The sequence below is a fragment of the Acanthochromis polyacanthus genome, chromosome 6 (genome assembly GCF_021347895.1).
Source record: "Acanthochromis polyacanthus isolate Apoly-LR-REF ecotype Palm Island chromosome 6, KAUST_Apoly_ChrSc, whole genome shotgun sequence".
NCBI classification, from domain to species: domain Eukaryota; kingdom Metazoa; phylum Chordata; class Actinopteri; family Pomacentridae; genus Acanthochromis; species Acanthochromis polyacanthus.
Window position 1 is genome coordinate 26,399,021 of NC_067118.1, and position 26,507 is coordinate 26,425,527.

The 26,507-nt window shown below is 39.3% G+C and overlaps 4 protein-coding genes across 5 annotated transcripts; 2 read left to right on the forward strand and 2 right to left on the reverse strand.

The window, feature by feature from the left end:
- Positions 1 to 3,429: 3,429 nt before the first annotated feature.
- On the forward strand, positions 3,430 to 8,255 carry dazap2 (DAZ associated protein 2). Its single transcript, XM_022207365.2, has 4 exons — positions 3,430 to 3,594; positions 4,848 to 4,966; positions 5,062 to 5,310; positions 5,411 to 8,255. The coding sequence occupies exons 1-4, from the start codon at positions 3,582 to 3,584 to the stop codon at positions 5,537 to 5,539; spliced, it is 510 nt and encodes a 169-aa protein (XP_022063057.2). The 5' UTR covers positions 3,430 to 3,581; the 3' UTR covers positions 5,540 to 8,255.
- Positions 8,256 to 10,497: 2,242 nt separating this feature from the next.
- On the reverse strand, positions 10,498 to 13,739 carry LOC110960218 (glycophorin-C-like). 2 transcript variants are annotated; one of them, XM_051949195.1, is made up of 6 exons: positions 13,516 to 13,739; positions 13,105 to 13,135; positions 11,860 to 11,913; positions 11,664 to 11,714; positions 11,447 to 11,494; positions 10,498 to 11,360 (listed from the first exon to the last, which is right to left on the reverse strand). In XM_051949195.1, the coding sequence occupies exons 2-6, from the start codon at positions 13,109 to 13,111 to the stop codon at positions 11,188 to 11,190; spliced, it is 333 nt and encodes a 110-aa protein (XP_051805155.1). In that variant the 5' UTR covers positions 13,112 to 13,135; positions 13,516 to 13,739; the 3' UTR covers positions 10,498 to 11,187. The 2 variants fall into 2 exon arrangements, with proteins under 2 accessions (XP_051805155.1, XP_022063073.1); XM_022207381.2 differs by having other exon boundaries at positions 11,664 to 11,720; positions 13,516 to 13,736.
- Positions 13,740 to 16,395: 2,656 nt separating this feature from the next.
- On the reverse strand, positions 16,396 to 20,894 carry bin2a (bridging integrator 2a). Its single transcript, XM_022207361.2, has 12 exons — positions 20,777 to 20,894; positions 20,590 to 20,670; positions 19,990 to 20,044; positions 19,806 to 19,900; positions 19,546 to 19,641; positions 18,821 to 18,928; positions 18,654 to 18,739; positions 18,495 to 18,570; positions 18,335 to 18,417; positions 17,432 to 18,026; positions 17,270 to 17,336; positions 16,396 to 17,165 (listed from the first exon to the last, which is right to left on the reverse strand). The coding sequence occupies exons 1-11, from the start codon at positions 20,858 to 20,860 to the stop codon at positions 17,283 to 17,285; spliced, it is 1,413 nt and encodes a 470-aa protein (XP_022063053.2). The 5' UTR covers positions 20,861 to 20,894; the 3' UTR covers positions 16,396 to 17,165; positions 17,270 to 17,282.
- Positions 20,895 to 22,985: 2,091 nt separating this feature from the next.
- On the forward strand, positions 22,986 to 25,740 carry si:ch211-210c8.6 (uncharacterized). The gene is made up of 5 exons (XM_022207364.2): positions 22,986 to 23,198; positions 24,367 to 24,472; positions 24,697 to 24,803; positions 25,034 to 25,206; positions 25,293 to 25,740. The coding sequence occupies exons 1-5, from the start codon at positions 23,042 to 23,044 to the stop codon at positions 25,569 to 25,571; spliced, it is 822 nt and encodes a 273-aa protein (XP_022063056.1). The 5' UTR covers positions 22,986 to 23,041; the 3' UTR covers positions 25,572 to 25,740.
- Positions 25,741 to 26,507: the final 767 nt, after the last annotated feature.

The window sequence follows — 26,507 nt, forward strand, 5'->3', positions numbered from 1 at the left end:
GAGAATTTACCAAAAAGAAGTGCTCTGATTGCACTCAAACAACGCCTTTGTATGTATTGACAACTATATGTAGAATAACAGCTTTAAAAAGGACATTTAAATGATAACAGATTAGTTTTATTACTATAACATGAAATATAAAATCTTTAAAAAAAAGAGTAATTTTACCTCACGACTCATTTTAATCTTTAAAAAAATACATCCTTGTCACTTATTCATTACATTAACTTAGAATATGCTTTTATATTTGCAGTCTGATTGTGCCTGTATGTATTGGTTATGTTGTAAAGCAATCCGTAATAACAATAGCAATATTTTGACAGTGTAAACACACATAAATATATACTGTCACTTCTTTTATACATTTATTTTAAATTCCTTCCACCAGTATAATGATTTTAATGCTATTAAAAGATTAACTTAATGAAAGTTGGCTGTATTAAGTGGTTGTTTTTATTGTTTTTCTGCAAAAAAATGCCTAATATCATTGTTTTTACTGTATCGTATTTAATAAATGTGTTCATTTTACTAGTTTAAATATCAGATTCACTTATGCAGATGAAAAGAAGTAGTGACTGATTATTTTTTTGTTCTTACTGTATATGGGTTCTTATGGGTTGTACATATAAATCTGAATCTTGTCATGTCTGTATTGCATTGCAAGATACATTGCTGCAAATTCATTTGTCTCCTGTTGTTTCTTTCACTGATATTATGGCAAAAGAAATACCATGACTGAAAATAAATAGCTCACAGTAGATAAAAATGGGTGTTAATCGTAAGTTTAATGATGACTGGTTTCCATTTAGCTGCTTCAGTTTCATACTAGTGAAATGTGTGCTGAAAGACATACTGTGTATTACTTACATTTGTTTTACTGTGGCTGTACAAGTCATTAGCAAAATGCTATTTTATGTGTAATATCAAAATTAACATCCTTCTTTGCTACATCAATACACTGCTATATACATTTGGACAGGAAATGCATATGTAAATTAGCTGGACTGGGTTGTGGTCTATATGCAGTAAACTAATAAAGTAAACTAGAAGACATTATAGCTATACAAAATATTATCAGGCGCTACTGTATGTATTTTGTATTCCATATAATACTGCAGCAGCTTAACCTTAATTTTAATTGGTCAAGAAAATGTATTAAATAGCTTTGTGGAGTCTTAACTCTAATATTAATAATACTTAATTTTTCCTCTTCTCTCATTTCTTCATTGGAAACCACTTTGACTCATTGTCTGTTGTTTTAAATGTGCTACATAAACAACAGTGAGTTGGCTATTGTACAGCCAGAGGGCCTGAAGGTCTTACCTCAGGAAATTATTAGCATCAAGCTATTTATTTCCTGTATTCTGGTGAGTTTGTATGCACCAGTTTGTGCCTTTTCTCCTCACTATAAGTTAAAAACATGAAATATGTTTATGTAAAGGAAAACACAACATTCAAAAATAAAGGAAAATAATGCAGCAAGGCTCTTGGGGCATTCTTTATTGCTTTCAAATGTTTATGCTCTTGTAGATCAACAGCGGAGTAAATCATTCCTCAATGTGTCATCATACCTACAGGCATGCTTTACTCTGCTGTCCTCTTTTGTGCCCCTTATTTGGGGAAGTAACTACTTAAAATGTGGATGTGGCACCTTTTCTTGTCAGTGATAGATTCTTTCATTTTGCACTGAACAAAATTTGATCAGTACACAGACACTCTTTTGATCAGTGACTTTAAAAGGTCACCCTAAAATGCAGTTTTATTAAAATGGCACAGTATAACACATGACAAGAAATAGATGAGAAACTGTTGTTGGCTGCTGGATGCTGGAGCGTTATTTAGTGTCGTAGAATGTCGACAACTCTACCATTTATCCTCTAAGATGTCATTCCAGACAGGCACCTTCATCCACCCAGAATCTATGCTTTATTACAACATTAAAGTATTTATTAGGGTAAACTGGGTAAACCTCACAAGTTGCTTTGATAAATGTGAATTCATAAATTAATAACAGTAATTAGAATTTTTTAAAATTTCATATTAATTTCAAATTTGTGGTGAGATATTTAGAATTTTTTTTAAAAATGGTCTGATTATTGCCTATGAAGTTGAATTAATGGGCCTACGACAAAAGCGATCCGCTTATTTTAACTTTATTATGAGCGACAGTTAAATTCCGGACACAAAAATATTGTCTAGTCATCAGTCAGCAGTGCTTAGCCTACACTAGTGGAGAGTTCAAGCTGGCTAATGGCTGACGGCAAGTCATTAGCTAGGTAACATACACACAACAACAACATATGCACACAAGCAACCGGTTGCCACATTTCAGGAATGTTTAGCCTACAGTAGTTAAAAATTCAAGCTAGTTAGCTAGTGCTACATCAAGCTATAAAGCTTAAAGCTATTAGCTTAATGCTTAAAGCTAGTTAGCCTTTAAGATAGATTATATATAGATATTTGTTGTTGTTTTATTTTTTATATCCAGTTGATTAGCTTTTATGTTTTTTATCAGATTGCAGTGAACATAATTTATCAGAAAAATTAGCAAAGACTGTATTGTTTAAAATCATTAATGTTCCAAAATTCTCCTTCTAACATTTTTACATATTACAACTTTAATGTTGTTGAAATTAATGGATAATTATCTGTATGACTCTCATCTTAACAGCGCAAAACATTTTGTGTTTGCACGCCTATTTTGTCAAAGTACTATCATTTCTTTCAGTTTCTCAGACCAGAAACATTATTTCAACGTTATTTTAAAAATTAACAAGGCCACTATCACTCCAGGGCTATAGGGCATAGTGGTTAGCACTTTGGCCTTGCAGCAAGAAGATCCTGGTTCGAATCCCGGGGTGGACCTGGGATCTTTCTGCTTGGAGTTTGCATGTTCTCCCAGTACATGTGTGGTTTTTCTCTGGCTTCCTCCCACAGTCCAAATATATGCTGAGGTTAATTGATTATTCTAAATTGCCCGTAGGTGTGAATGCGAGAGTGATTGTTCGTCTGTATATGTAGCCCTGTGACAGACTGGCGACCTGTCCAGGGTGTCCCCTGCCTTCGCCCGAGTCAGCTGGGATAGGCTCCAGCACCCCCCGCGACCCTAGTGAGGATAAAGCGGTGTATAGAGAATGGATGGATGGACTATCACTCCAGACAAGGCCTGAAATGAAAACTAAATTCTTTACTCGGAGGGGCATCTTTCCCTGGTTTACCCCTCGACATTAAAACATTCATACCATCATAATGCAGCAATAGTAACGATAGTAAATATACAATAATATCACAACATTACATTTTCCTGTGATGTCTCACTGGCCTTTTCAAAGAATCAAAACCTCACTTCACCTTCCTTCACTCTTGTTTTTACCTGTGGAGTGCGCATGCGCGGCAGCGTGCGTACGTGCGTCGAGCCGCAGACACAGAGCGGGTGACGTCACCACTTCCACAACAACAAGAAGCTGAAAAACAAGGAAGTGGATGATCGTGTGAAGCCGTAACCTGTAATAAGGCCGTGACAAGATACGCAGAGCTCCGTTCAGTAAGATACTCCTCAGCCTCCGGATCAGTCCACAACCATGAACAACAAAGGTATTTCTCCACACACCGTTTAGCTTGTTAGCCAGCTGTCCGTTAAACGACGCTGACGGTGAAACTAGAGACGAGGAGCTGTCGTTATGGCCATCTGAAGCGGACTTCACGTTTAGCTACGTACATAACAATAAACTGACGCTTTCTGGGTAACAGTGTAGCACACATGCTGAACCGAGCCGTCTAGCTGATTATCAAACACTACAGTTAACAGATGCCTAAATTTACTGTCACATTATGTTCTAATTACATTAGTGGGCAGCTCACATAATTTCCAGTTAGCTAACATCACTCAATACAGACAGATTTAAAGGCAAAGCTGACATGACTTTACTGTTTTGGTCTGTTGTTCTCCTCTTTGTTTTGTAAGATCCAGAATGAAAATCTCAATTTGTACCAGTAATTTTAGTAGTAACTGAACATTATATGTGTATTTATGTATGTGCACACACATACTGCATCTGATTCGGATTTATTTTAAAAATCACCCAGGTTATGCATCCATGCACTTTTGCTGTGGACTGCTACTAACCATTATTTTAATTCTAGATCCGTCTATTTAGTATTTTCTAACGCAGTCTTTGGCCTAGAAAAGATTACCTAACTGCAATAAAAAATGTATTTAAAAAAATGTCCACTGGGGCCCTTAAGGTCTTGTTTTGCCCCGAGAGTAGACAAAGAAACCACAATTTATTCAAATTTGATATACTGAAATTGAGATTTAAAAAAAAAAAATTGGAATGTTTGCAATCTACTATCAGAGTACATTGTTTTTTAATACCTTAAGTTGTTAATTGCCATCTTGTAATGTTTATTTATTGTGGCATCTTGTCATTTTGTGTACCCTACTTCAAGTTGGAACTACACTGGAAGTTGTGTAGATGTTTCCAGAACAAACCTCTTGAAAGAAATATTTTCTTTGAGGCTAAATTAAATTACACTTCCTGGTGAACCACTGGAATGGACAGTACCTTTTGATAAATTCCTCTAATGTCCATATTTATATAGTAAATTATTTTCTTTTTTTTAAATTGCTGCTGACACTGAATTGTTCTTTGCTCTAAATATGACATTTTTGTCATGGCCTCTGTCTGGGACTAATATTTAACTTCTGAAATTCTTGTTCTGTACTGCTTCAACATTTAAATACTGCCACCAAAGCATCACCACTCACTTATTGTGGGATTTCTGTGTCAGTCACTGTTACAACTACATGAAAAGTATTTGCCATAACGTAAAATGTTGTTTTGCAGGTTCATATCCACAGCAGGCTGTGTACCCTCAGCAGAGCACTGCACCTGTATACCCTCCTGCTATGCAAATGTCTCCTCAGGCACCTCCTTACACAGACACACCACCTGCATATTCTGAGGTAACATTTATAAGTCATGTGATACCACATTTAATACACACAGTAACGGTTCTCAAGTTTGTTTGTTTTTTAAATCTGTTCTTCCATCTCTGCAGATATACCAGCCCAGATATGTGCTTCCACCTCAGGTGCCTGGACAGGTGCCTCAGATGTCCTCTCACTACCCTGGTGCTCAGGTGTTTATGCCCATGCAGGCACCTATGCCGGTCGGGCCAGTGGGCCAGAATGTCCCCATGGCTTACTATCCCATGGGAGCCGTTTACCCACATGGTTCAACAGTGATGGTGGAAGGCGGCTTTGATGCTGGTGCTCGCTTCACAGCTGGCAGCAGTGTTTCCATCCCAGTGAGTATCCACTTGGTTGAGTAATTTAAAGATGCCATATTCGGATGCTGATCAAAAAGTTGATCAGCCTATGTTCATGCTTGTCTCGTCTCTGCATTAGCCTCCACCTCCTGGACACCCCCCCAATGCAGCTCAGCTGGCTGCCATGCAGGGTGCCAACATTGTGATGGCACAGCGCAAGAATAACTTCTTCATGGGTGGATCCAGTGGAGGTTATACAATCTGGTAACAGCAACTCCTCAACTCTTTCTTCATGCCTAAACCGTGTCCCCATTCCTGATGATTCCCCAGTTCTTCCCCCATCCCATAAGCCTCCCTCTTCAGGCTGCTTGGCCGTGCCACAATACTGATATCACCTAACGGAATGTAATATTTTAGAGCCCTTGTGAAAGGTACAGTACTCCACTTCTGACCTAGAGATCAAATGATAAATGCCACTGCCTGGAGAGGACAAATGCAAATTTTTAATGTTATAGAATCCATTCCATAATTCTTTGATGGGTCTAACCTCTTTGGTCATTCCAGATTGGACTTGGACTCTTTCAGGCATCTGTATTTTTTCAAGAGACCTGCTCTCCTTTGATCGAACGGTCACAAATTACATTGAGATGTTCTTGTATTCCTGTAAAGCTACGTAAATAAAATGTTGAAATATCAGACCCGCATTCTATAGTTTAGCTGCTTTATGGTGAAAGTGAAACGCAGTTACAAGGTTGCAGTTAAAGCGCAAAAAAAAAAGAAATCTCCACTTGTCTTTTTTTGAAACCTTTTAGTGTAGTTAAATTAATAAGTGTGTAATAGTTCCATGTAAATACCAGTATGATGATCATGAGAAATTACATCTCAAATATAAAAAAAAATCTGCATCCTGGATGCTTTTAGCTAGAATTGTCTTGTCTTTTGCACAGTATCCAAAAAAAAAAAAACCACAGCAAATTTGTTGCACAGTGAATTGTCTATCGGACAAATTGTTCTATTTAAATCACGTGTAAATTATATAAATTAAATTTAAACAAAAAATAATCAAAAATTTGAGAAAACATTTAATGCAATATCTAAAGTGGTTTACTGTACCTTGTTGGGCAACTTGTAGATGAACATAGTCAAGTGCCAAAGAGCACTGGGGATAGCCCTAAATTAAAGCAAATTAACTTCAGTAAACTTAAAGGAAAGAAATTTAAAGTAAATCCAAATAGTAAGAAGAATGGGTGGTTGGTGTAACATTTTAGCTTTTTTTGTCTCCTGTTTCTATTTCACAGTCGGATACCCAGAGTTTATACACTAAATGTTTTATTGTACAGATTTTAAGAAGTTCCCTCCCTTGTTTCTCTTTCACAACTTAGCGTCATTAAACTAAGTACTTATTCACCATAGAAAACGTCACCTTTTGTGATAGTATTAGTTTATAGTCAACATTTTCAACAAGGCTGAGGAGACTTCATCAAATACTTCACAATTTCTTTTTTTCTCCCCCTTCATTACTTTTTCCAAACTGAAGTGATTTACATGAGTAGTTAGGCTAATAAATTTGTTAGTATGACCAATGAGCTGGTTGTACCAAAGATCTGGTCTACAATGCACTTACGTTTGGTTGTGACTTGAAATTTTAGACGTCACAATTTAAAAGCAAACATATCCTTGAAAAAGAAGTTGTGACACTGTCGGTCCTCGGAGCCTTCAGTGTGTCGTGACTGCAATCGTTAGTTAATGTGTTAGTGTCACTTTACGTGGGTTAAATGCATCTTTAAGTTCCTTTATACTTTTGCACCTTTGCTATGTACAAATTTGATTGAAACACTTTTTATCTGAAATGCACTGCTAAGCAAAACTGAGAAGTTTCAGACAAGGGGCTACTCTCTTTTTTTTTTTCTCCACAGTTTTGTTTTCATGTGTTTTTTAAAGAAAGCTGTGACATTTTTAGATTTTAAAATTCATCCTGTCTAGTCCATTTTAAACTAGTGTCGAGACGTGTAGTGTTGTTCAGTAGCCTGTAAGTGTATGCAAACCTTTTGCAAGGAGGCTATATGACTGTCAGCATGATTGTTAATTTCCAAGACGTTTTTTGTGTCGTTGAGCAAACACAGTACAGTATCTGGCGAACTTATACAAGGCATCTGAAACTAGATAAGTCATCAGCATGGATACCATCGACTAATATTTGTAGATATTCCTCATTTTGGTGTCAATGTGTCACTGGGTATCCGACATACCGTATCAAGTTTTAACAGCTGTGGCCGCCGGAAAACAAAGAGCGTTCTTGTCGACACGCATTTAGTGATTTCAGTGTTCCCTAAGTCAGAACGACCATCTGTCTGTAAACCTGCTTCATTCCTGTGATGAACCTCTTCTGCGCAGCTCTCATGCAAAATCTCCAAAAACAGACGTGACTGATGTGTCACGCGAGTATTTTAAATGATTCTCTGTGTTCATTTATTCCTGCTCATGCTGTCATTATGTACAGCTTCAATGGGAAAGAGGCCACAGCTATTAAAACTTCCCCAAAAAAAAATAAAATGTAATTCAAACAAATGTTCTCTTTTTATTTCCATCTCTGCTCTGATTGTTTGTAAAGCAGCATAATGGTGGCTTTGTCCCAGCAATATGAAGTACTGTAAACTACAGCTGACCAGTAGATGCTATGCCAACCACAGCCAGCAAAAGGATCACTCTTTGTTGAAGGATTATGGACATTTATAGTTCAGGGATTCTCTTTACAATATTTTGTAAAATAGATGTATGTACTAAAGTGATGTGATGGGACTTTGGTACACATTCTATCTTTTAAGATTACTAAAGGAGATGAGTGTCACTACAGTTTGCTGAGACATGTCAAAGATGGAATACTTTGGAAAAAAAAAAGAACTTAGGTGCACTTAACTTTTTTATACTAAACTTAAAATTTAAAATGTAAGTTTAGAATAAAGGTTATTTTGGAAATTTGAAAATGTGTCAACTTTGTTCTTTTATTTGCAATTACAATATATTCATAGAACAGGACGGGGATTTATTACAGTGTGATGATACAAGACTGCATGACATCTGAGATTTTGGTTTGTGTGGAGTCAAGTGTGTATTTTCAAGTACACACTACATGAAGGGTAAGTGATGATTTAATCAGCATGTCTGTTTGAAAAGGTCCTTCTACTTTCCTCTTTTTAATACTGTCATCATGCACATATATAATGCATATTTTAACAGCATTAAAACCACCTGAATAATATTGTGTAGGTGAATGCTGTGATCAACAAGCAGCTCTGACCAATTGAGGGATCAATGCCTGATCCTTTGGGGTGTCCTGTGGGTTCTGGGGTGGGGGCCTCCTTAGATCAGACTTGTTCCGGGACATTCCACCATCAGATTAGGAGGCTAGGACAACACTTTTGGCTCTTCGTCGTGTTCCTCGAGCCATCCCTGAGTAGTTTTTGCAGTGCGGCTTCCTGTCTTTGTGGTGCAGGGAGCTTTGTCGTGCTGGAGAGGCTGTTGCCACGCTTGATCTGGGATAAAGTAACATTCACATAAATGCTAAAAGTTTCCCAGCAGAACATTGGATTGTGACAAGAAGATCAATATTAATTCACTTCACCTGTCAGTGGGTTTTAATGTTGTGACTGATTGGTGTGTATGCAGATGCAAGCGCATATACATGAGCTAAAAAAGGAAGCACAGTATACACTGCTCGGCCGGGAAAAAAAGTCACACACTCTCATATTTCATTGGACCGCCTTTAGCTTTGAGTGTGGCATCGTTTCGATAAGCTTCTGCATTGTCACAGCATTTATTTCTGTCCAGAGATGCATTCATTTTTGACCAAGATCTTATATTGATGATGGGAGAGTCTTCTCCAGCACATCCCAAAGATTCTCAGTGGGGCTGAGGTCTGGACTCTGTGGAGGACAATCCATGTGTGAAAATGACGTCTCATGCTCCCTGATCCACTCATTCATGATGTGAGCCCCATGAATCCTGACATCGTCATCTCGGAATATGTCCATGAAATCAGGGAAGAAAAACTCCACTAATAGAAAGACCTGGTCATTCAGTATATTCAGGTAGTCTGCTGACCTCATTCTTTGGGAACATAATGTTGCCGAACCTGACCAACCCCAGATCATAACCCTAACCCCCACAGGCTGGTAGACACTAGGCATGATGAGTGCATCACTTCATCCATCTCTCTTCTTACCCCGATGCCACCATCACTTTGGAACAGGGTAAATCTGGACTCATCAGACCACATGACCGACCTCATTTGGTCCTTGAAGATGTTGGTTCACCACTACCCTTCAAGTTTTAATAATGTGTTGAACGGTTCTTTATTTTAGCAGCTTCAGAAACCTCCTTAGTTGTTTTCTTTGCTTGATGCAGGCCAAAAATTTGACCCGTCTGAGACAGATTAACATCCTTTCCTTGACCACAGCATATCTTCCAACACGGTTTAAGAAATGAAAAGCTCCTCACTTCAGCTAGGCTTAGATAAGTTGTTGCAGCTGAAACATACTCATTAGTACAGTAATTATCCAATGGAAGGCTTACTTATTTGATTAGTTAAATCCAGGTGGCAACTTTCTTTTTTGTTGGCCAGGCAGTGTACTTAAATTGATGTCAGAATACTGAAGTTACTTGCAAGCACATCTCACTTAGTAAGCCAATTTTGTAGTGCATGAAGAGGAGTGAACTTTGTTTGGGCTTATACAACAGATTAAAGCGGACAAGCAAGGACTTTAGAAGCAACATTTGAGTTAAACAGAGTTATGATGTATGTAATCCACAGCTGTAAAAATGTAATGTGACTTAAATATTCAAGTAATAGTTCAGGAAGACTTTAGTCTCTAACAGCAGCAGCTTTATGCTTTCTTGGAAACATATAATATGGACAGTAAACATGGGAAACATGACTTTTTCAAAAAGACCAATGAAAGAATTACTAAATGAAAAAAAATGTTTCCTGAAATGAGCGTTCATACCTGCGGCCTACACCTAGTGAGTCAGACTACTGTCATACTTCTTCTTGACATCAGCAAACATTACATATTTGTATGAGATTATACTGAATTTAGCTAGGCAGATCAAACTTTGAGTGCAATGTGCAGCATGTTTTCTAATGTGATGTTTGAAGTCCTGTGGACAGCAGTGCTCATCAAAGACCCTGCCTGTTTCACAATACATTAAACACAATACTACACTGTGTTGCCTTTAGTCCAAAAAAGTTTTATTGCATTCTCTATTTCAAATAAGGAAGTCGTCAGTAACAATGTCTGGTGGAGAATTAACGCACAACAAAATCAGTTGCAAATACAAAAAAGAAAATAACATTTAGCCGTCCTAAAACAAAGAGGACATTGTTTTTGGCTAGCTTATAAAAGAATTGCATACAAAATCTAGAATTTTAAAAGCAGACTGCTATAAAAGCGACAGCCCATAATAGCACCACAATATGCTTATACAAGGCTTGTTTAGGAAAAAAAAAAAAAAAAACAGTATGACTGAAAACACATTTCAAAAACTAAAGAGAGAAATATGGCTGATAAATAGTGTTGCAGAGAAGCTCGTCCTACTTAACATTGTTGCTGAGTATTTTCTGATCTGTAACTGTGGACATTTTTAAATCCCACCACCTGTTCCGTGCCCTGCTCTGCTAGTCTGCACCCACCTGTTGTGTTTCACCTGCTTCACGTCCATCAACATTCACTCCCACAGTCTGTACAATCTTTGGTTTCACTTGTGCTTTTTGGAGAACATCTTAAACTAAGCTAATCTCTGAACAGTGCGCAGTCTGGAGCGGGTTTCCCCTCAAAAACACAGGAAAAATCAACCATCCGCAGATCCTTTTTTCCCTCCTTCAAGCAACACTGACTCCTGAAAACTTTTCCACCAGGCTCATATGAAGTATTCCTTCTTTTCGCTCACGCCTTGGTTCGTGTACTCCTCGTCGGGGTCCTCTCCTGGAGCCAGCTCCCCCGTCGTCCTGTACGCTCCCTTGTTGTGGCAGAGATACCGGTACAGCAGGAAGCCCAAAGCAGCTAACGTCAGCAGGATGAGAACAATAACCACTGGAAAAATACAGCCAACAGTTAGAAGACATTTATCACTTTTTCATGCGGTGAGAAAAATCTCCGGATAAAGCGAAAGCAGTTACCTGCAATAACAGCAGAGTCTGGGCCTGGGGGGACCGCTGTTGTTACCACTGAGGGGTGGAAATGAAACCAATTGATTGGATTTAAAGCAACTGGTGTCAGACAGTAGACACGGTAGAGGTCATGTGATAATACTGTAACTGAGGGGAAGTAAATGGTGTAATGTAGAACCACTGTGGGAGACTGACTACAAAAGCAAACAGAAAGCGTAGGCGTTACCCTCAGTGATGGTGGTGTCTGCCTGTGTGGGGAGCGTTAAAGTCGTCACATCTGTCGCTGAAAGAAAAACACAACATGTGTTGAGAAAACAGCACAAACAATTGGATTATAGTATCAGAATAACAATTGGCTGCAACCCAGCTTTCAAAACCAATCAGCCCATTCATGACAGATCGTAAAAACACAACGCGCTCACCCTCTGTCACAGCTTTGTCTGCGTGCGGGGCCGGTGTCGTCAAATTATCTGTATCTGTGAGATATAAAAGCATGTTAAAAACGTCACAGCGCTCCATCTGCAGCACACAGTCTGCTAGAAGCGCCTTGTGTAACAACATAGCTGCTGGCTGAGGAGGACAATAGTAATCTGATTAATAAGGGCTGGAGCTGAAACAAACCTGAAATATTTTGCACAAAGTAGAACACACAAATATTAGAGACAAAGCTGCAAAGACTGGTTAAATAACCGATTAGTTGATCGACGTAAAATCAGCAACTACTGAGCCTTTTAAATTATTTGGCTTTGAAAGGTGACCGTGTTTGTCTTTTCTGTGCTTTACATTAAAGCAAACCGAATAGCTTCTGGTTGAGGAGTGTTGGTTGAACAAAACAAGATATCTGAAGAGGTCACCTTTGGCTCTAGATTATTCTGAAGGGCATTTTTTGCTGTGTTCTGATGCTGTATGGACTGTTACTTGTAGCCTTGATCAGCAAAAGTACCAAAACCAGTGCATTAGTATGTTTTCTTAGATTACAGAATATTATTTATGTGTTATATTTGTTGGGAGTGGAGCAAATGTTAGTTACATTAGACTGTTGGTTGGTTAATCTATAATGAACAATATTTTATTTGGTAAAAGGAGGGTGTTATTGGGGTATATTGCACCATTAACTGTTATTTTTTTGTTGGGACTGGAGCCGACATCCATTACTTTACATTTCTGGGTAGATCAATCTATGATAACCTGTATGTAAAATGCTTTTTGTGTGGTTTTTTTTTTTCTGTGTGAGATAAGAACCAAAACCAGCTTTGTCAAATGCAGCAACTAGCGATTGTTTTGATTTTTATTCATATTTTCACTCTTAAAACATCACAAAACACTAAAAAAAATGTCCCACAGAGCACAAGGTGGCTCCATAAATGTCAGTGTACTGTGATGTAAGAGCAAGAAAAGCAGAAAAAGGTCACATCAAAGTATGCAGATACATTAAATGTTACATGTTAACCATTATTCAGAGGATTATTAAAAGAGCTGCCAATTCTTTCTCGGTCAAATCTGCAATCAATTAACCCAGTATTAATCAATAGGGGCAGCTCTAATGTTGTCAAAATAAGTATCAATTAGTTTAGTACTCAAGTATTTTCCAAGTATTGCTGTAAACAAGTTGTATAAATTAAAAAGTCATACAATGCTCCCATTAAAGTGATCAAATGGTAACTTACCATTCATGGTGAGCTCTGGTTCTCTGGATACCTGAAAGAAACATAGAAAATGTGAAAATCTAATTAAAATCTCTCACTTATATTTCCACTAAAAGTTAAAAAAAAAAAACCCGTTAAAACGTTTCAGTGTGTTGCACATTTCATTTTAAAGGTGGAATTTCAACGGTCAACACGTCTTTCCTGCTTTGTCACCGACACATTTCATCCCAGCTGACTCTTTGTCTGCTCAGTTAAACCGGTCTAACCTTTACAGGGAAACTAAACTTCTACTGAACTACTTCAACACCACAAGAGGCCTGAGCTCGAAGGAGGGAAGAAAAAAAAATCTATTTTCAGGTCAAGTTTTCTCGCTTCTCAATCAGCGACTCAATCAATCAGTCGTTGTTCCAGCAGCTGCGGTGGGATTCTTACCTGCAGCGGAGGAGTCAGCCAGCGGCCGGAATGATTTTCACACCTTTTATTCCCTCTTAGTTCGCTTTCCGCGGTGGATAAATCCAACGCACTCCGCTATTTTAGGGATGAAATCTAGACGCAGCGAGACTCAGTTTCAGCGTCTGAAACTGCGTCTGTGAAACTCAGTAAGTTTTCCTCCCAACACTCGTGAGTCATGAAACACACGCTCTCGATTTCCGCCCCTCCCTTCCCTCACCCCACCTCCCCCACACAGAGATCCTCTATGGACGGGACGCATCACTCCTCAGTCCAACACATGGACTGTATATGGGCCACTGGAAACTCTATTTGAACCGTTCGTATATAAATTGGATGACTCAGCTTGAGTAGCTGTAATACATACATGAATATGGATTTATTATATTGAAGCCATTTAAAAAAAAGGAAACCAAATGAAATGTTTTGAAATTGAAATCAATCTGAAAGAGCAGCAGCTGAGGATCTGCACACAAATGATGGAAAATGAGCAGAAATATATGCCATCAAAACCGTCAGCCCTCATGTTAAACATGAAACAAAGATAAAATAAACTTGAACTTAAGTGTAATGCATTCCTTTAATGATCAGGTTGTGTTAAATGCCACTTCAGTCACTTATTAAACCCCTAAGAACTCCTCTGTATATCAAAGTTACATAATTAGAAGGTTTCTCCATAAAAAAAAAAATCCCTCCGTGCCTTAAACGGCACAATGTGCAAATCTTTGAAGTCCTCTCCTCTATTTACACAGTTAACTGTGTATAAAGATGGACAAACCCCCAGTGACATCACCCGTAGGTGTCCTGAAGAGAGGCTTTGAAGCTCAGTGTAGCTCTCTATCTGGTGCTATCTTAACCTTTTCTTTCTCAGCCTTGATTATACTCTATAACAGATGTGCACACAGATAGCTGTGGACACCCATGAAAGCACGGTTGTTGTCATTATTCTGCTTTTCTAGTTGTACTGGAGAGTCTGCTTGAAAAACTGTGTTTCATACCTGCTCAGTACGCAGCATCTACTTATTCTGCACATGCACACGGCTCTCAAGGATGCACATGACTGTATTTATAGTGTAGTCATTGTGTTGGGCTACACACAACCCATTAGGACCCTCACATACCTGTTGAGATGACACTCACAAAACCTCACAGACACAGAAAATATAACAGCAGTGTAACTGAGGCGGAGTGGAGTTGAGCTGAGGCGGGCCATGCAGATGTCTCTGGGCCATGTACTGTAACTGTCTGTCACTCAAAGTGTTCATAACTTTAAGTCTTAATACAATTTAAACAGATGAAGGTATGTAAAAAAAAAACATTCCCTGTACAGTTGTGATTAACAGGGAAATGAACTCTAGAGAACAAGTACTTTTGTGTACCAGGTTGTAAATATGTTCTATGGAAACTGGCTCACTGGCCATTTGAGCTACTGCAGCCTCAGAGGTTTCTGTTGAATTTACACCCACTACCTCCCACTCGCTGCAGCTCAAGCACACCAGTAGCCTAGCCACGCTAGACAACCCACGGCAACGAATTTAATTCTCTGCCAGGGTGGGTCTAGTTACCCTCCATAAGGCTCGAGGCTGGATTCTCCTAAAACTGGCCGGACCAATCACCATGAAGTGTAGAGTCAGAAGGCGAGCGTAACTCAGTGACGACAGAGGCGCGACGATTCTGACGCACAATAAACAATTATCTTTCGACTGGGCTTTGGCCACAGCCCTTAAAGATTTGAAGCTAAAATTCAACTTGAAAGATAAACAAAGGACGGCACTGAAGTGTTTCATTGAGAAGAAAGACGTATTTGGACTTATGCCGACGGGATATGGCAAATCCTTAATATACCAGTTGGCTCCGCTGGTTGGGAAGCTAATGGGACTTAGCCACAATCCGCCGGCGCTCTAGGAACTACGTCAGCCTATTCGTTGCACTGATTGGTTGTATACCTACCCAATTGCTGCAGAGTGATTTGAAAGACAACCTTTTAGCCCGCCTCCCTCCCTGTCGAGCGGCCCGAGACCCTTGTGCCTTCAGAAACAGGGGGCTAGCATGGCTAGGCTAGCACACCAGTTCATCAAGGACTCTGTACAACTATGGAAAGTTGTAATATTACTCCAACAGTATTACTCCAACAGTCAACAGTATCTTCCAGCATATAAAACACCAGCATGTTAATGAGGTCCTACAGCAAGTGATTGCTGCATTTTCATTAATATGAGCTTGGTTTTCCTGCATAGCGGAATTATTGTAGAAATCTGTGTTTATTAAACGGTCAGAAATAACAGAACAATGCACAGATCTCTGTCAAGTAAAGTAGCACTAACCCATTGCCTTTTCTGTGTGAGCACTGATCGGCTTACTGCTGTGAATAGTCCCCCCCCAAGGGCTCAATCTGAGTCAGGAAAAATCTGTATGAAGGGTTCAGGGGTGACTGTTTTTACATAAGGTTTGCCAAAATCCGTGCAGCAGAAGCCACAAGTCCTCGAGTTACTTAACCACAACTAATTTCAAGAAGGTCCTGCTGCATGTTTTTTTTCTTGTAATCAAAGAAACATGAACAAAAACATGCACTGTATTATCTAATCATTCTGGTACTGACTAATCTCTATTAGTCAGGATTTTCCAAACTGATTCATCCAAATAAAATTATTCACTTTGCTGGAGGAGTTCAACATTTAACTTTTAGAAATTTGGTCCAAATAAGTCCTTTTAAATGAGGACTGCTTGCAGACGCACGTCATATCTTGTAGCAAATGTAAACAGTTGAAAAAGCATTGAAATCTGCGCAGAGTGGGAGGTCATGTTTTTCCTCATCATCTTAAACCTACATTGGCAGAGAAAGAACCACAGCAACTAACACACTTTTAAAATTAACTGCATTTTATTATTTATTCTGTTCATATTTCTCCATAATTACCATATATCTCAGTGCTGACTGAGTACATTCATCAAATAATTCAAATTAAGAGTCAGCTTGAACAATAAACATGTTTTAGAAATGTTTTGTCTCAGAATTACAAAGAGGATCTTCAAAGTGCACGGCTAATTAACAGATTTGTGAGTACACAGAGTCAAATGTATGTACATTTAATTCAAGCCTTAAAAAATAAATCCCTTCTGAATCCTTGCCATTAAATGTGGTTAATAGAATTACATTAAAAATTCAAAAAAGACAAAAGAGAATAAAAGAAAATAATCAAAACTTCTACTTAGTTTCAGTCAGTTGCAACATACCGTGGAGTAAAGCTCATTTCCTTTCAAAACTGAGATCACAACACTGTAGTGAGTCTGCATGTGTTCCTCATGTATGTAAACCTGTATAATGCATTTATCTTTGTTAAAATTAGACATTTAAGTCTAATATTGAAATGTATTTGCTTGGAAAAACTCCACTATACTGCATGGGTTCATATTTGAAAGAAGAATTAAAACTGAACTTGGCTGCAACAAAAATATTTTACCCAAAGACACCATATACTGAGTGCAATGTTGATTTCAATAAAAGATAAATAAGAAAACTAAGACCAACAGTATCACTCATGACACACAGTTGGACACGTCAGTGCGGCTGCCTCCACATTTTTTTCCTCTTGTGCAGCTGTTGATTTCCATCTCTTCCGTGTTGTTCTGTTCTGGTATTTAAAGATTCATGCAAAGTCAAACACGGCAGCAACAGACACAGACAGAAGAGGAACGATAATATGTGGTATCTTGTATGCATGAAAAACACACTAACCTTTGATCAAACTTTAAACCACTGTGTTTTTTGAGTCTGTGGAAACCTCTTTTCCTGCAGGAGCATCCTAGACAGGACACAAAAAAGAGTCAGGAACACAAAACAGAGAGAAATACATAGAAAAGCCCTGCAGCACTGTGCCATTAATGTGAGATGACAAACCTTTTGTGCGTCTTTAGGGTCAGAGTTCAGCCCACCATTCCCCAGTCTGTTTGGTTTAGGAGCATTGAGGGTTACTGGACTGTCGTCCCTTTCTTCAATGTGCAGTGGTTCGCTGTCTGCTGCAGACAGCTGTAGGTCCAGGCTCTCTGAATCAAACGAGTTGTTGTGTTCAGAGCTGCTCACACTTGGTGGAGCTTTTTTACCGTCTTCCTTATTATCAGATTCTGCAGCAGGCTTTGGCTCCTCTTCCTTTAAGCTCTTCTCCCCTTCGACCTGACTGCTGTCTTCTCCTGTCTTTGATTCACTCCCTGATGTTCCCACTGCTCCGTCTTCTTGTGTCGCAGAGCTCTGGTTCTCGCTGTGGCTCGATCTGGCCTCCAGCTCCCTGGACCCGGACGTGGGATCCTCCAGAGACGGTGAGGTTGAGGAGACTGTGAGGCTACTATCTCTGGACAGGGTGCTGTGGCGAGGTTTTTCTGGGGACTTCAAACTGAACCGCTGTCCAGGTTTAGGGCTGTAGTTTCTGTGGAATTCAGAGAAACTGGTTTTCCAGGCTTTAGGAGACATCAGAATCCGTCTCCTCAGAGAACCGTACCTGAAATATTTAGAATAGAGAGACATCAACTCATTAAATAAGCACATCTCTGCTCAGTACTTTTGGAAATTCAGTGACCAAGGCATTGTAATATCGGAAAACATATCGGAAAAGTACATCTGTGGAGACATAAAATGCTTCTTGGAGCTGCAATACTTTGAGAGAAGACTGAGACAAGACTGTGGAGGAAAGTTTACAGTGTTTTGTTTTCTGCTGAGTTTAGTGAAGGTTCAGCTGTCAAACGTAGATGTGAAAAACTATTCCTTTGAAGTGCCAATTGACTTCAAACTTGAAAAGGAAGAACTCACCGCTGGATTCCCTTCACAGCAAACACTTTGTCTGGATACTGAGCCTGCAGCTCCTTTATCACATTGTGTAGATCACGATTGAGCTGAAAGAGGACATGAAAGGTCAAAAAAAATGTTTTTTTAACGATGAATGTCATGTGTAGGATAGATATGAACATACCGTGCTCATTTCCTTGTAGAAGATGTCGCGTAAATTTGACACAGATGAGAAGACGGTCACATAGCATCCGATACGGCTGAAGGAGGAAAACATGGAAGCAGAATAAAAAACAATTTAACTCCCACAAATCATGCTGTGATAAAAATGAATCTACCAGACCTGTCAAAGAGAACAGGGAGCTCCTCTTTGAGCTCGTTGTTGATCCACTCATAAACACTTTTGGCACTTTTCATCTCTTCATCTGCCTGCAGAGTGAAGAAAATAGTTCTTTATAATGTATATATTTAAACATAGCAATAAATAGCTGTTTATCTTGCTTCAATTACCTTTTTAATCTTGATATCGTCCCTCTTCTTAGCAGTCTGCAGTGCCTCCAGGTGGTGAAGTGAGGAGTCATAATCGACCAGTTTTCTTCCCCTCTTGTTAATTTTTTCCTGTGAGTAAAAGTTACGTCAAGTCACCAGGATATGTGTGGCACGCTTAAAACAACAGACGCTGAGGTCAAGCCTTTACAAAATTAGATAATATACAACTTCACCTGACTACTTTAAATATTGATTTGAGCATCCTACAATATAATCTATTATACAAATTCACCAGAATAATTTAAATATTAAGGTTAAAATCCTACAATATTAATAGTTATACAAATGTATCTAACTTACACATTAAAGTTAATACCAAAGAATGTTATTTATTATTCCAATTTACCTGACTAAATTTAAATATTAAAATGGGAGCCTGTGATGTATTTTATTCTACAAATTTAAGTGACAAATTTAAATATTAAGTTTCATACCCTACAGTATTAAATACCATACCAAATTGCCTGACTAGTTTAAATATTAAAGTTTATGTCTTGATTTGTAGCTCTGTAGCTCTAAAAAACTCAGAAAAACTGTCTCTCCAGGCCACAGACAGATTATTTCTATATATTATCTGTGTATACATGTGTCTGGGTGTGAACTGCATGTGTGTGTGTTTGCTTTCAGGCTCTTCTGTCTGTTCAGTCTGTGTGTTCTCTTTTGTTTGCTCGTCTCCTCCCGCTTACCCTGACATCTGGGAATTGGCCCACGTAGGACTCCATGGTGCGAACAGCCTGATCTAATAGCTTCACCTCGTAGTCATTCCACAGGAGGTCCTCCCCCTTCGTTAAAAAGATGCAGCATAAATATTGCATTAATTATTTAAAGAGAGGGGGAGAAAAAAAGGGGGTTTGGTTCCCTGGCGATTCATGAATGTTGCTGCTTTTACAGCATATTAAAATGTGCAGTGGTGATGCTGTGGCAGCTTCTTTTTTTGGCCACTGACCTCCACGATGGCTCCCAAATCTTCCTCTCCGGCCCAGTCGGTTTCATAAACGTCAAACAAAGACTGGGAAAGGCGCCTTGAAGCCTCACGCATGTCTGTAACAAGCAGAACCGACTAATTGAGACCTGCAGAGGGCACAAATTCACAGTTCTGCAGCACCTATACAAGCAAAGAGCGTTCTCACCTCTGACTGCACTGATGTAGTTCCTCAGGTCTTTGTAAATTCGGTTTCCGTCAGTCTGAAAAAGCACAAGAGATTTGTATGATTTTCAGTCTTTATATTTATTACATCTATGTTGTTTGATTCACTGCCTGGTGGTGCACAGTGGATCGGTGTTAGCAGTGTCGCCTTGCAGATATAAGATTCCGGTTCGCGTCCCGGCCTACATGGAGTTTGCATGTTCTCAATGTGCGTGTATGGGTTTTCTCCAAGTAGCCCAGCTTCCTCCCACAGTCCAAAAACATGCTGAGGTTAATTGGTAACTCTAAAGTGTGAATATGAGTGTGATTGTTTGTCTCTACATGTAGCCCTGTGATGGACTGGTGACCTGTCCAGTGTGTCTCCTGTCTTCACCCTAAGTCAGCTGGGATAGACTCCAGCCCTCCTAATAAGGATTAAGCGGTGTATAGATAATGGATGGATGGATTCACTGCCTATCATCAATAAATCAACCCAGCAAACACACAACAGAACATGTTGAGACAGCAGCACAGAGTTCTCAACTGAAGTCAGATATTTTACTGGCCAGATAAACATGCAAAATCTTTCATGAAGCATTATTACCTGTTGGTCATTAAATTGCTGGAGACAATGTTCAAATTGGTCATCTCTTGTCTCCACAGTCTTTCCCAGTCTTTGCAGTACCTGCAGAAAGAGCATAGAAAATGCTAAATTCCAAAGCAGCAGCGGTTAAATGGCGATACATTCTTTCTCTTGTTGTTCAGGAAGCAAGTCGTCACCGACTGTGTACCTTTTCTTTGCTTCTGCTCAACTGTCTCTGCAATTTTTTAGTAAATTCACCCGAGGAGCCTTTTGGACTTGTGTTTTCTGCCATCTTTGATCTTATCTGTGTTTATTCCTGAGATGAAACAGAGAAAAGAGAATTTCTGTATCGCAGCACAGGCCTGCTGGGTGTAGCAGTGCAGAAAGTCAGGATCAAACACATTTTACCTGAGGGCAATGTACACATTTGGGTTATACTGTATTTAGTTATATTAGCACAATTTAGATTATGACAGCATCATTTCCTAAAAGACACTTTCATCTGGAAGGTCCAATTACTGGTGAATTAGTACTCCTGACTATCGCTACATCATGAATACAGTAAAATACAAACAAAAAGTTATTGAAAAGCGCAAGTCAGTAGACGGGTACAAGAAAATTTCCAAGTCACTGAAAATCCTTTGGAGTAAATAAACATTCATCACTGAAAGGCTGGAGGTAATATGGTACATGTGTGAATCCAAAACCTGAAACAAATGAGGTATCATATGGAAGAAAGAGACAAGTGAGCGAGGCCACCATGACACATATGACTCCTCTAAAGGAGTTACAAGCTTCAGTTAAATTCCCATGCAGTCACTAATTCTAAATTTGACATTACTTTGTAGAAATCAGTTTTCACTTGGACATAAAAGAGAGTTTTTCTGTAGATTCTTGCCAAAAAAATGCAAATTATATTAACCACGATTCAGTGTTGAAAAACGAGAAAAGGAGAAACTTCCATGGGGGAGTGAATACTTTTAATAGGCACCGTAAGCAGCATATAACACCCAGACTGCAAATCCTGTACATTATAGGTGACATTGAAATATTTATATGTAATATTACTGCTGTATTTCTTATGTAAAAATGCAATCTGATTTTACTGTATCCTTACATTTTGGCTTGTATCAGTGCTGCTGTAATGTGAGACTTTTGTGGAATTTACCTCACAGCATTTATTCAAACGGTTCAATCTAAAGATATCCAGTGAGATCGCAACAATGGGAAAAGTGAAGTATATCCAAATAACTTCTAAACATTCACCTCAGCGAGCACAGTTCTGAGAGAAGCTGCTAATTTGCAAGGGCCTTTGGAACCCTCTCAGCACTGGTGGTAAAAAAAAAATCATATCCATACATTATGTAAAAACATCAATAACGTCTTATGAAACTATTTCATTACAAGTAAAAGTGCTGCACTAAAAACTTCACTGAAGTAAAGTTTGGAATCATCATAGAATGTATTTAAAGTACTATATATAAGTAAAAGTGGTCATTATGTGGCAGGATAACTCCTTTCATACATAAATTATTACTTAATTTCCATTACTAGTTATTATTATCTTAAAAGAAATGTCTAAGAAGAATACCACTGTTGCAATTGATGGATGTGGAGTTAAGTTTGACTCACTTCTAGACTTTTAGAGCAGTCCTACAACTGATCAGTTAATATTTATATGCCCAGTTTAACTAAAAAATAAATTTACATGTGAAATAAAGATAGTGGAGTAGAGGGAAGAAACTATTTTCATTTTACGTACTTTTATTTACTCTACGTTGCACTTTTGATTGCTACATATTCCACACAAAAACTCAATCTCATTACAACACTGAAGCAATCATTAAACTATTAAAGCAAAAACAACTGCCATTTCCCTATTCTAATTAAAAATGTAGGGAAAGGCTGCATAAATTCTTTGCTTTAAAGTGATTCAGAATGCTATATTTCATTAGTCTGCACATTTGGTTGGTTTCTCCTCTTGATTTCAGCTGTCCTTTCAGTTTAGAGTTGTCTGCTGTAATAAAACTGGGCAAGGCCATGAATTCCTGCCTCTTGTGTCTCGGATCAAGATGTTTTCCACAATTTGACACAGTTACAATTGAATTTACTATGCAGTGTGTATAAAACATGAAATCTTCAACCACACTCCCAGGCTACAGCAGCAAAATGCCCATCAGTAATCCAGCATCATAAGCACCATTTACTGCTTGAGCTGGTAGTTAAGCTTTTACTTAAGCAACAGGATCAATATTTATTCCACCACTGGCTAAAAGTAGAAACTGAAGCAAGGCGCAAATCCCACAAAGGTAAGTAAATGAACTTTCCACCTCTGCCTCTCGGTGCGCCTCTGATCCTCTCGTGACTACAATACCCACAGTACCCCGCGGTAACCCACTTAACCCAGTAGTGTTGTGCAACCGTGAACTTTAGCCCGTGTTTTTGTTTGAGTGGCTGTTGGAGGAGTGGCCCCATGATAGACCCGCACATTCTGGAGCTGCTCGCCGAGGTGGCAGACATGATCATGGGCAGCACTCTGGCCAAATGCGCCGCCACCGACCTGGGCATCCAGTGGGCCGGCTGGGCTGTAGCTGCGGCTCTCAAGACCGAGAGGTTCTATGATTTGGCAGGTAATGTGGAATAGAAACACATTTGAAGCAATCATTTGTAGCCATGTGCTTCCTGCTTGTGCAGCTTTGGTTAGTGTTCTGCATAACTATTTTGCGTAAAGACATCTCGACTGAAAAGCGAATCACGTTTACGCGATAAAACAGCCTGTATTTCGGTTATTTAATCATCTATTTGATATGAAAGAACAGCAGTTTTGCACCACACGTAATTGTTGAGTTGTCATCATTACAAAACTTGCAAAACAGCTTTGTTGTGAAGCAGCCTGAGAGCTCCTCCTTCAGATTAAAAGCACAGATCCAGTCCGCGCCTGCGCCCTCAGGGACGCACAGGGAAATCTTGGGAACCTCTAATAGGAGCCAAAAGAGGGGTTTATGGCCCCCAGTCTCGTATATCTAATCACAAATCTCCTTTTTTGCAACCTGACCTCATATTTTCAGTAGTTAAAATCAATTTATGCTCATTTTACCAGCATTTATTACAGTATCAGAAGGTTAATAATGTTGTTTTAATAGCAAAAGCATTCAAATGAGGAGAGAAATTTATCTGCAACTCTTTTGAATGGTTAGCATCTTTTACATCATTTTTCAAGGCTGATCTTCTCTCTGATCGTCTTTCAGTTTTGGACAAAGCAAGCACAGGAATTGGGGAATTTTTACATTTTTACACCATTCGCTAAGATCTCACACCTCCTATAATTAATCAGCTAATTCAGAGGATAAATGGCAGATTGATTGACAATGAGAGGTTTTGTAATATTTTACCCGTTCAGACTGTGATTTTGAGTTAGATAGTAGACATCCATGCAGCTCACAAAATGAATGCTAAGTACATGAACAACGAGGAAGTTACAGATTTACAAATTAATTCAGCCAGTCAGCAAAAGGTGCGTCTGGTCCTGAATACAGAACATTGCAGCTTACCTCTTGACACCAGTGATTAAATACTTCTTTAAATTTTGCAAATGAATCACCTTGACACTTCTCCTGTACTCGTCTTCTTCTTGTTCGCTACTCCGCTCTGGGCTCCTGTATATTTTTACCCTTGAACTTTGGATCCAATAGTCTGCAGTATCCTGAGTAAAAGATTTATTGGACACGCCTTAGTCTCGAGCCACAACCATGCCCACGTCCTAACCACTGAGTTTACAACTCTTGTTATCTTTTCCAGGCTCCGGCACCTTTATACTCCTTGCACACCTGAGTCGTATATGGGGAGGAGCCAGTCATACCCGGCAGAAGGTGCAGACCGGGCTGGTGACAGCGTGGGGGCTCAGGTGAGGAAGGCAGCAATGACCCCAAGAGTCAAACACACATCTGCGGTTGAAAAAAACTGAACAAAAACACCAAGAGAGTCTGTCTTTTTTGAGAATTTATGTAGTCATGGAGGATTCTTGGCTAGGTCAGAGGAGAAGCTAGTGGATGTGTTGAAGTCAGGGGATCCAGGTTAATGAATAATGCCTTAGTTAATGTGAATGGTTGCTAACTGTTCTTTCTGCAGGCTGGGGACATTCCTCTTCATGCGGATCTTGAAGGACGGTCATGATCGCAGGTTCAACAATGTCAGAGACAGCCCAGGGACTTTCTTTGTGTACTGGACTGTTCAAGGTACTTGGAAGCATCGTACACGCCTCCCTCTCGTTACCATAGTCCTTGACCCGCTCAACACCCAACTTAAGGCAGGGTCGCCCCGTATAAATCACTGTCTAGTCGTCGGCTCCTTATATGCATTTATTCTAGGTTGGAGCTGCAGTTACTGTAAGTTAAGTGCATTTATTTCATGGCAGGATTAAGGCAAGGCTTGCTGAAAATGATTATTTTTTTCTTGTTTCTCTCAGCCGTGTGGGTATTTATGACCCTCCTGCCAACCCTCATGTTGAATAGTGAGAGGCGAGATGTGCCTCTGGGAACGAGGGACTATGTTGGCTGGTCTGTTTGGGGCCTCGGCTTCGCTGCTGAGGCTATTGCCGACCAGCAGAAATGGCTTTTCAAGCGTGACCCAGAAAACGCTGTAAGTTAAGAGACCTCATGTTTTGCAACCCTAAACTGCATTAATGCCTATTTCACTGAATGCCCAATTTACTTGTGCTTCTCTAGGGGAGGTTCATCCAGAGTGGACTGTGGGCCTACAGCAGACATCCCAACTATTTTGGAGAGATCCTGCAGTGGTCGGGTCTCTGGCTCTCAGCCTCGTCTGTGATGGAGGGTCCACAGTACCTGAGTGTGGTGTCGCCGCTGTTCGTCTGGTTCCTGCTGCGTTACGTCAGCGGTATCCCCATCCTGGAGAAGCAGGCCATGAAGAAGTGGGGATCTGAGCCAGCCTTTCAGGAATACATCAAGAACACTCCTCTTCTCTGGCCGTGTCCGAAACTTTGATGTTACTTGTTTGTTATAATGTCTGAACATTAATTGTCTCAAAGCTGAAGAAGCTACACACATTCAGGTCACTGAGTTTTCTGAGCAAAACATAATGAAATGGGTTGTAATATGCTTTTACTGTCACTTTGTAGTTATTCTGTAAAATAAATTGACTTTTTCACACCAAGTCTTTACATAAAAGACTTTAGTATCAGATCTTGTTGTGGAATTTCATGGTGAAAACTAAATTGCACTAAATTATTGTCAGGACTGTAGAGGCATTTTTACTTCCAAATACACAACAACCTGTTATTATATCAGTCATCCAGGATGTTGAGAGTCATGAATTGAGTTGCTAAGGGGCCTCTAATGTGTGGTTTTAAAGAGGAGTGAAAAAAACATCACTAACCAGAGGAGGCTGTGTTTACCATTACTTACAATGCCCTCCTGCTGTCCTTTACAAGACGCTTTTAAAACCCAATCATACCCTTGCACTTCACTTGAGTAATTCCATTTAGTACATCGTTATACTTCTGCTCCACCATGTCACATGGGCAAATACTGTACTTTTTATCTCACTGTATTTGTACAAGGCTGAGCTCATGATTAGCAGACTTCCTAGAGATAGGTGGTTCTCAGAGGACAGCATTGTGACAAATATATATAGTCGTCATTTGATGCAAGGCTGTAGACTAAACTTAGTATTGTATAAAGTGCTTAACTTAACCATCTGTAGCAGTAAAATAAAGGAGTACATGTTGCTGATGATATTTAAACACTTTTACTTAAGTTATTGAATGCAGGATGTTTATGTGAGTGTTTTATAGTGTTATTAGTACTTCTACTTACTTGTTAGTACTAAATTGCGAAAGCTGAAAATGTCAAACTTGCGACTGATCTGAAAACCAATTATGGGATGCCTCATCAGGATCATTCCAGGAAAAATCAAATCAG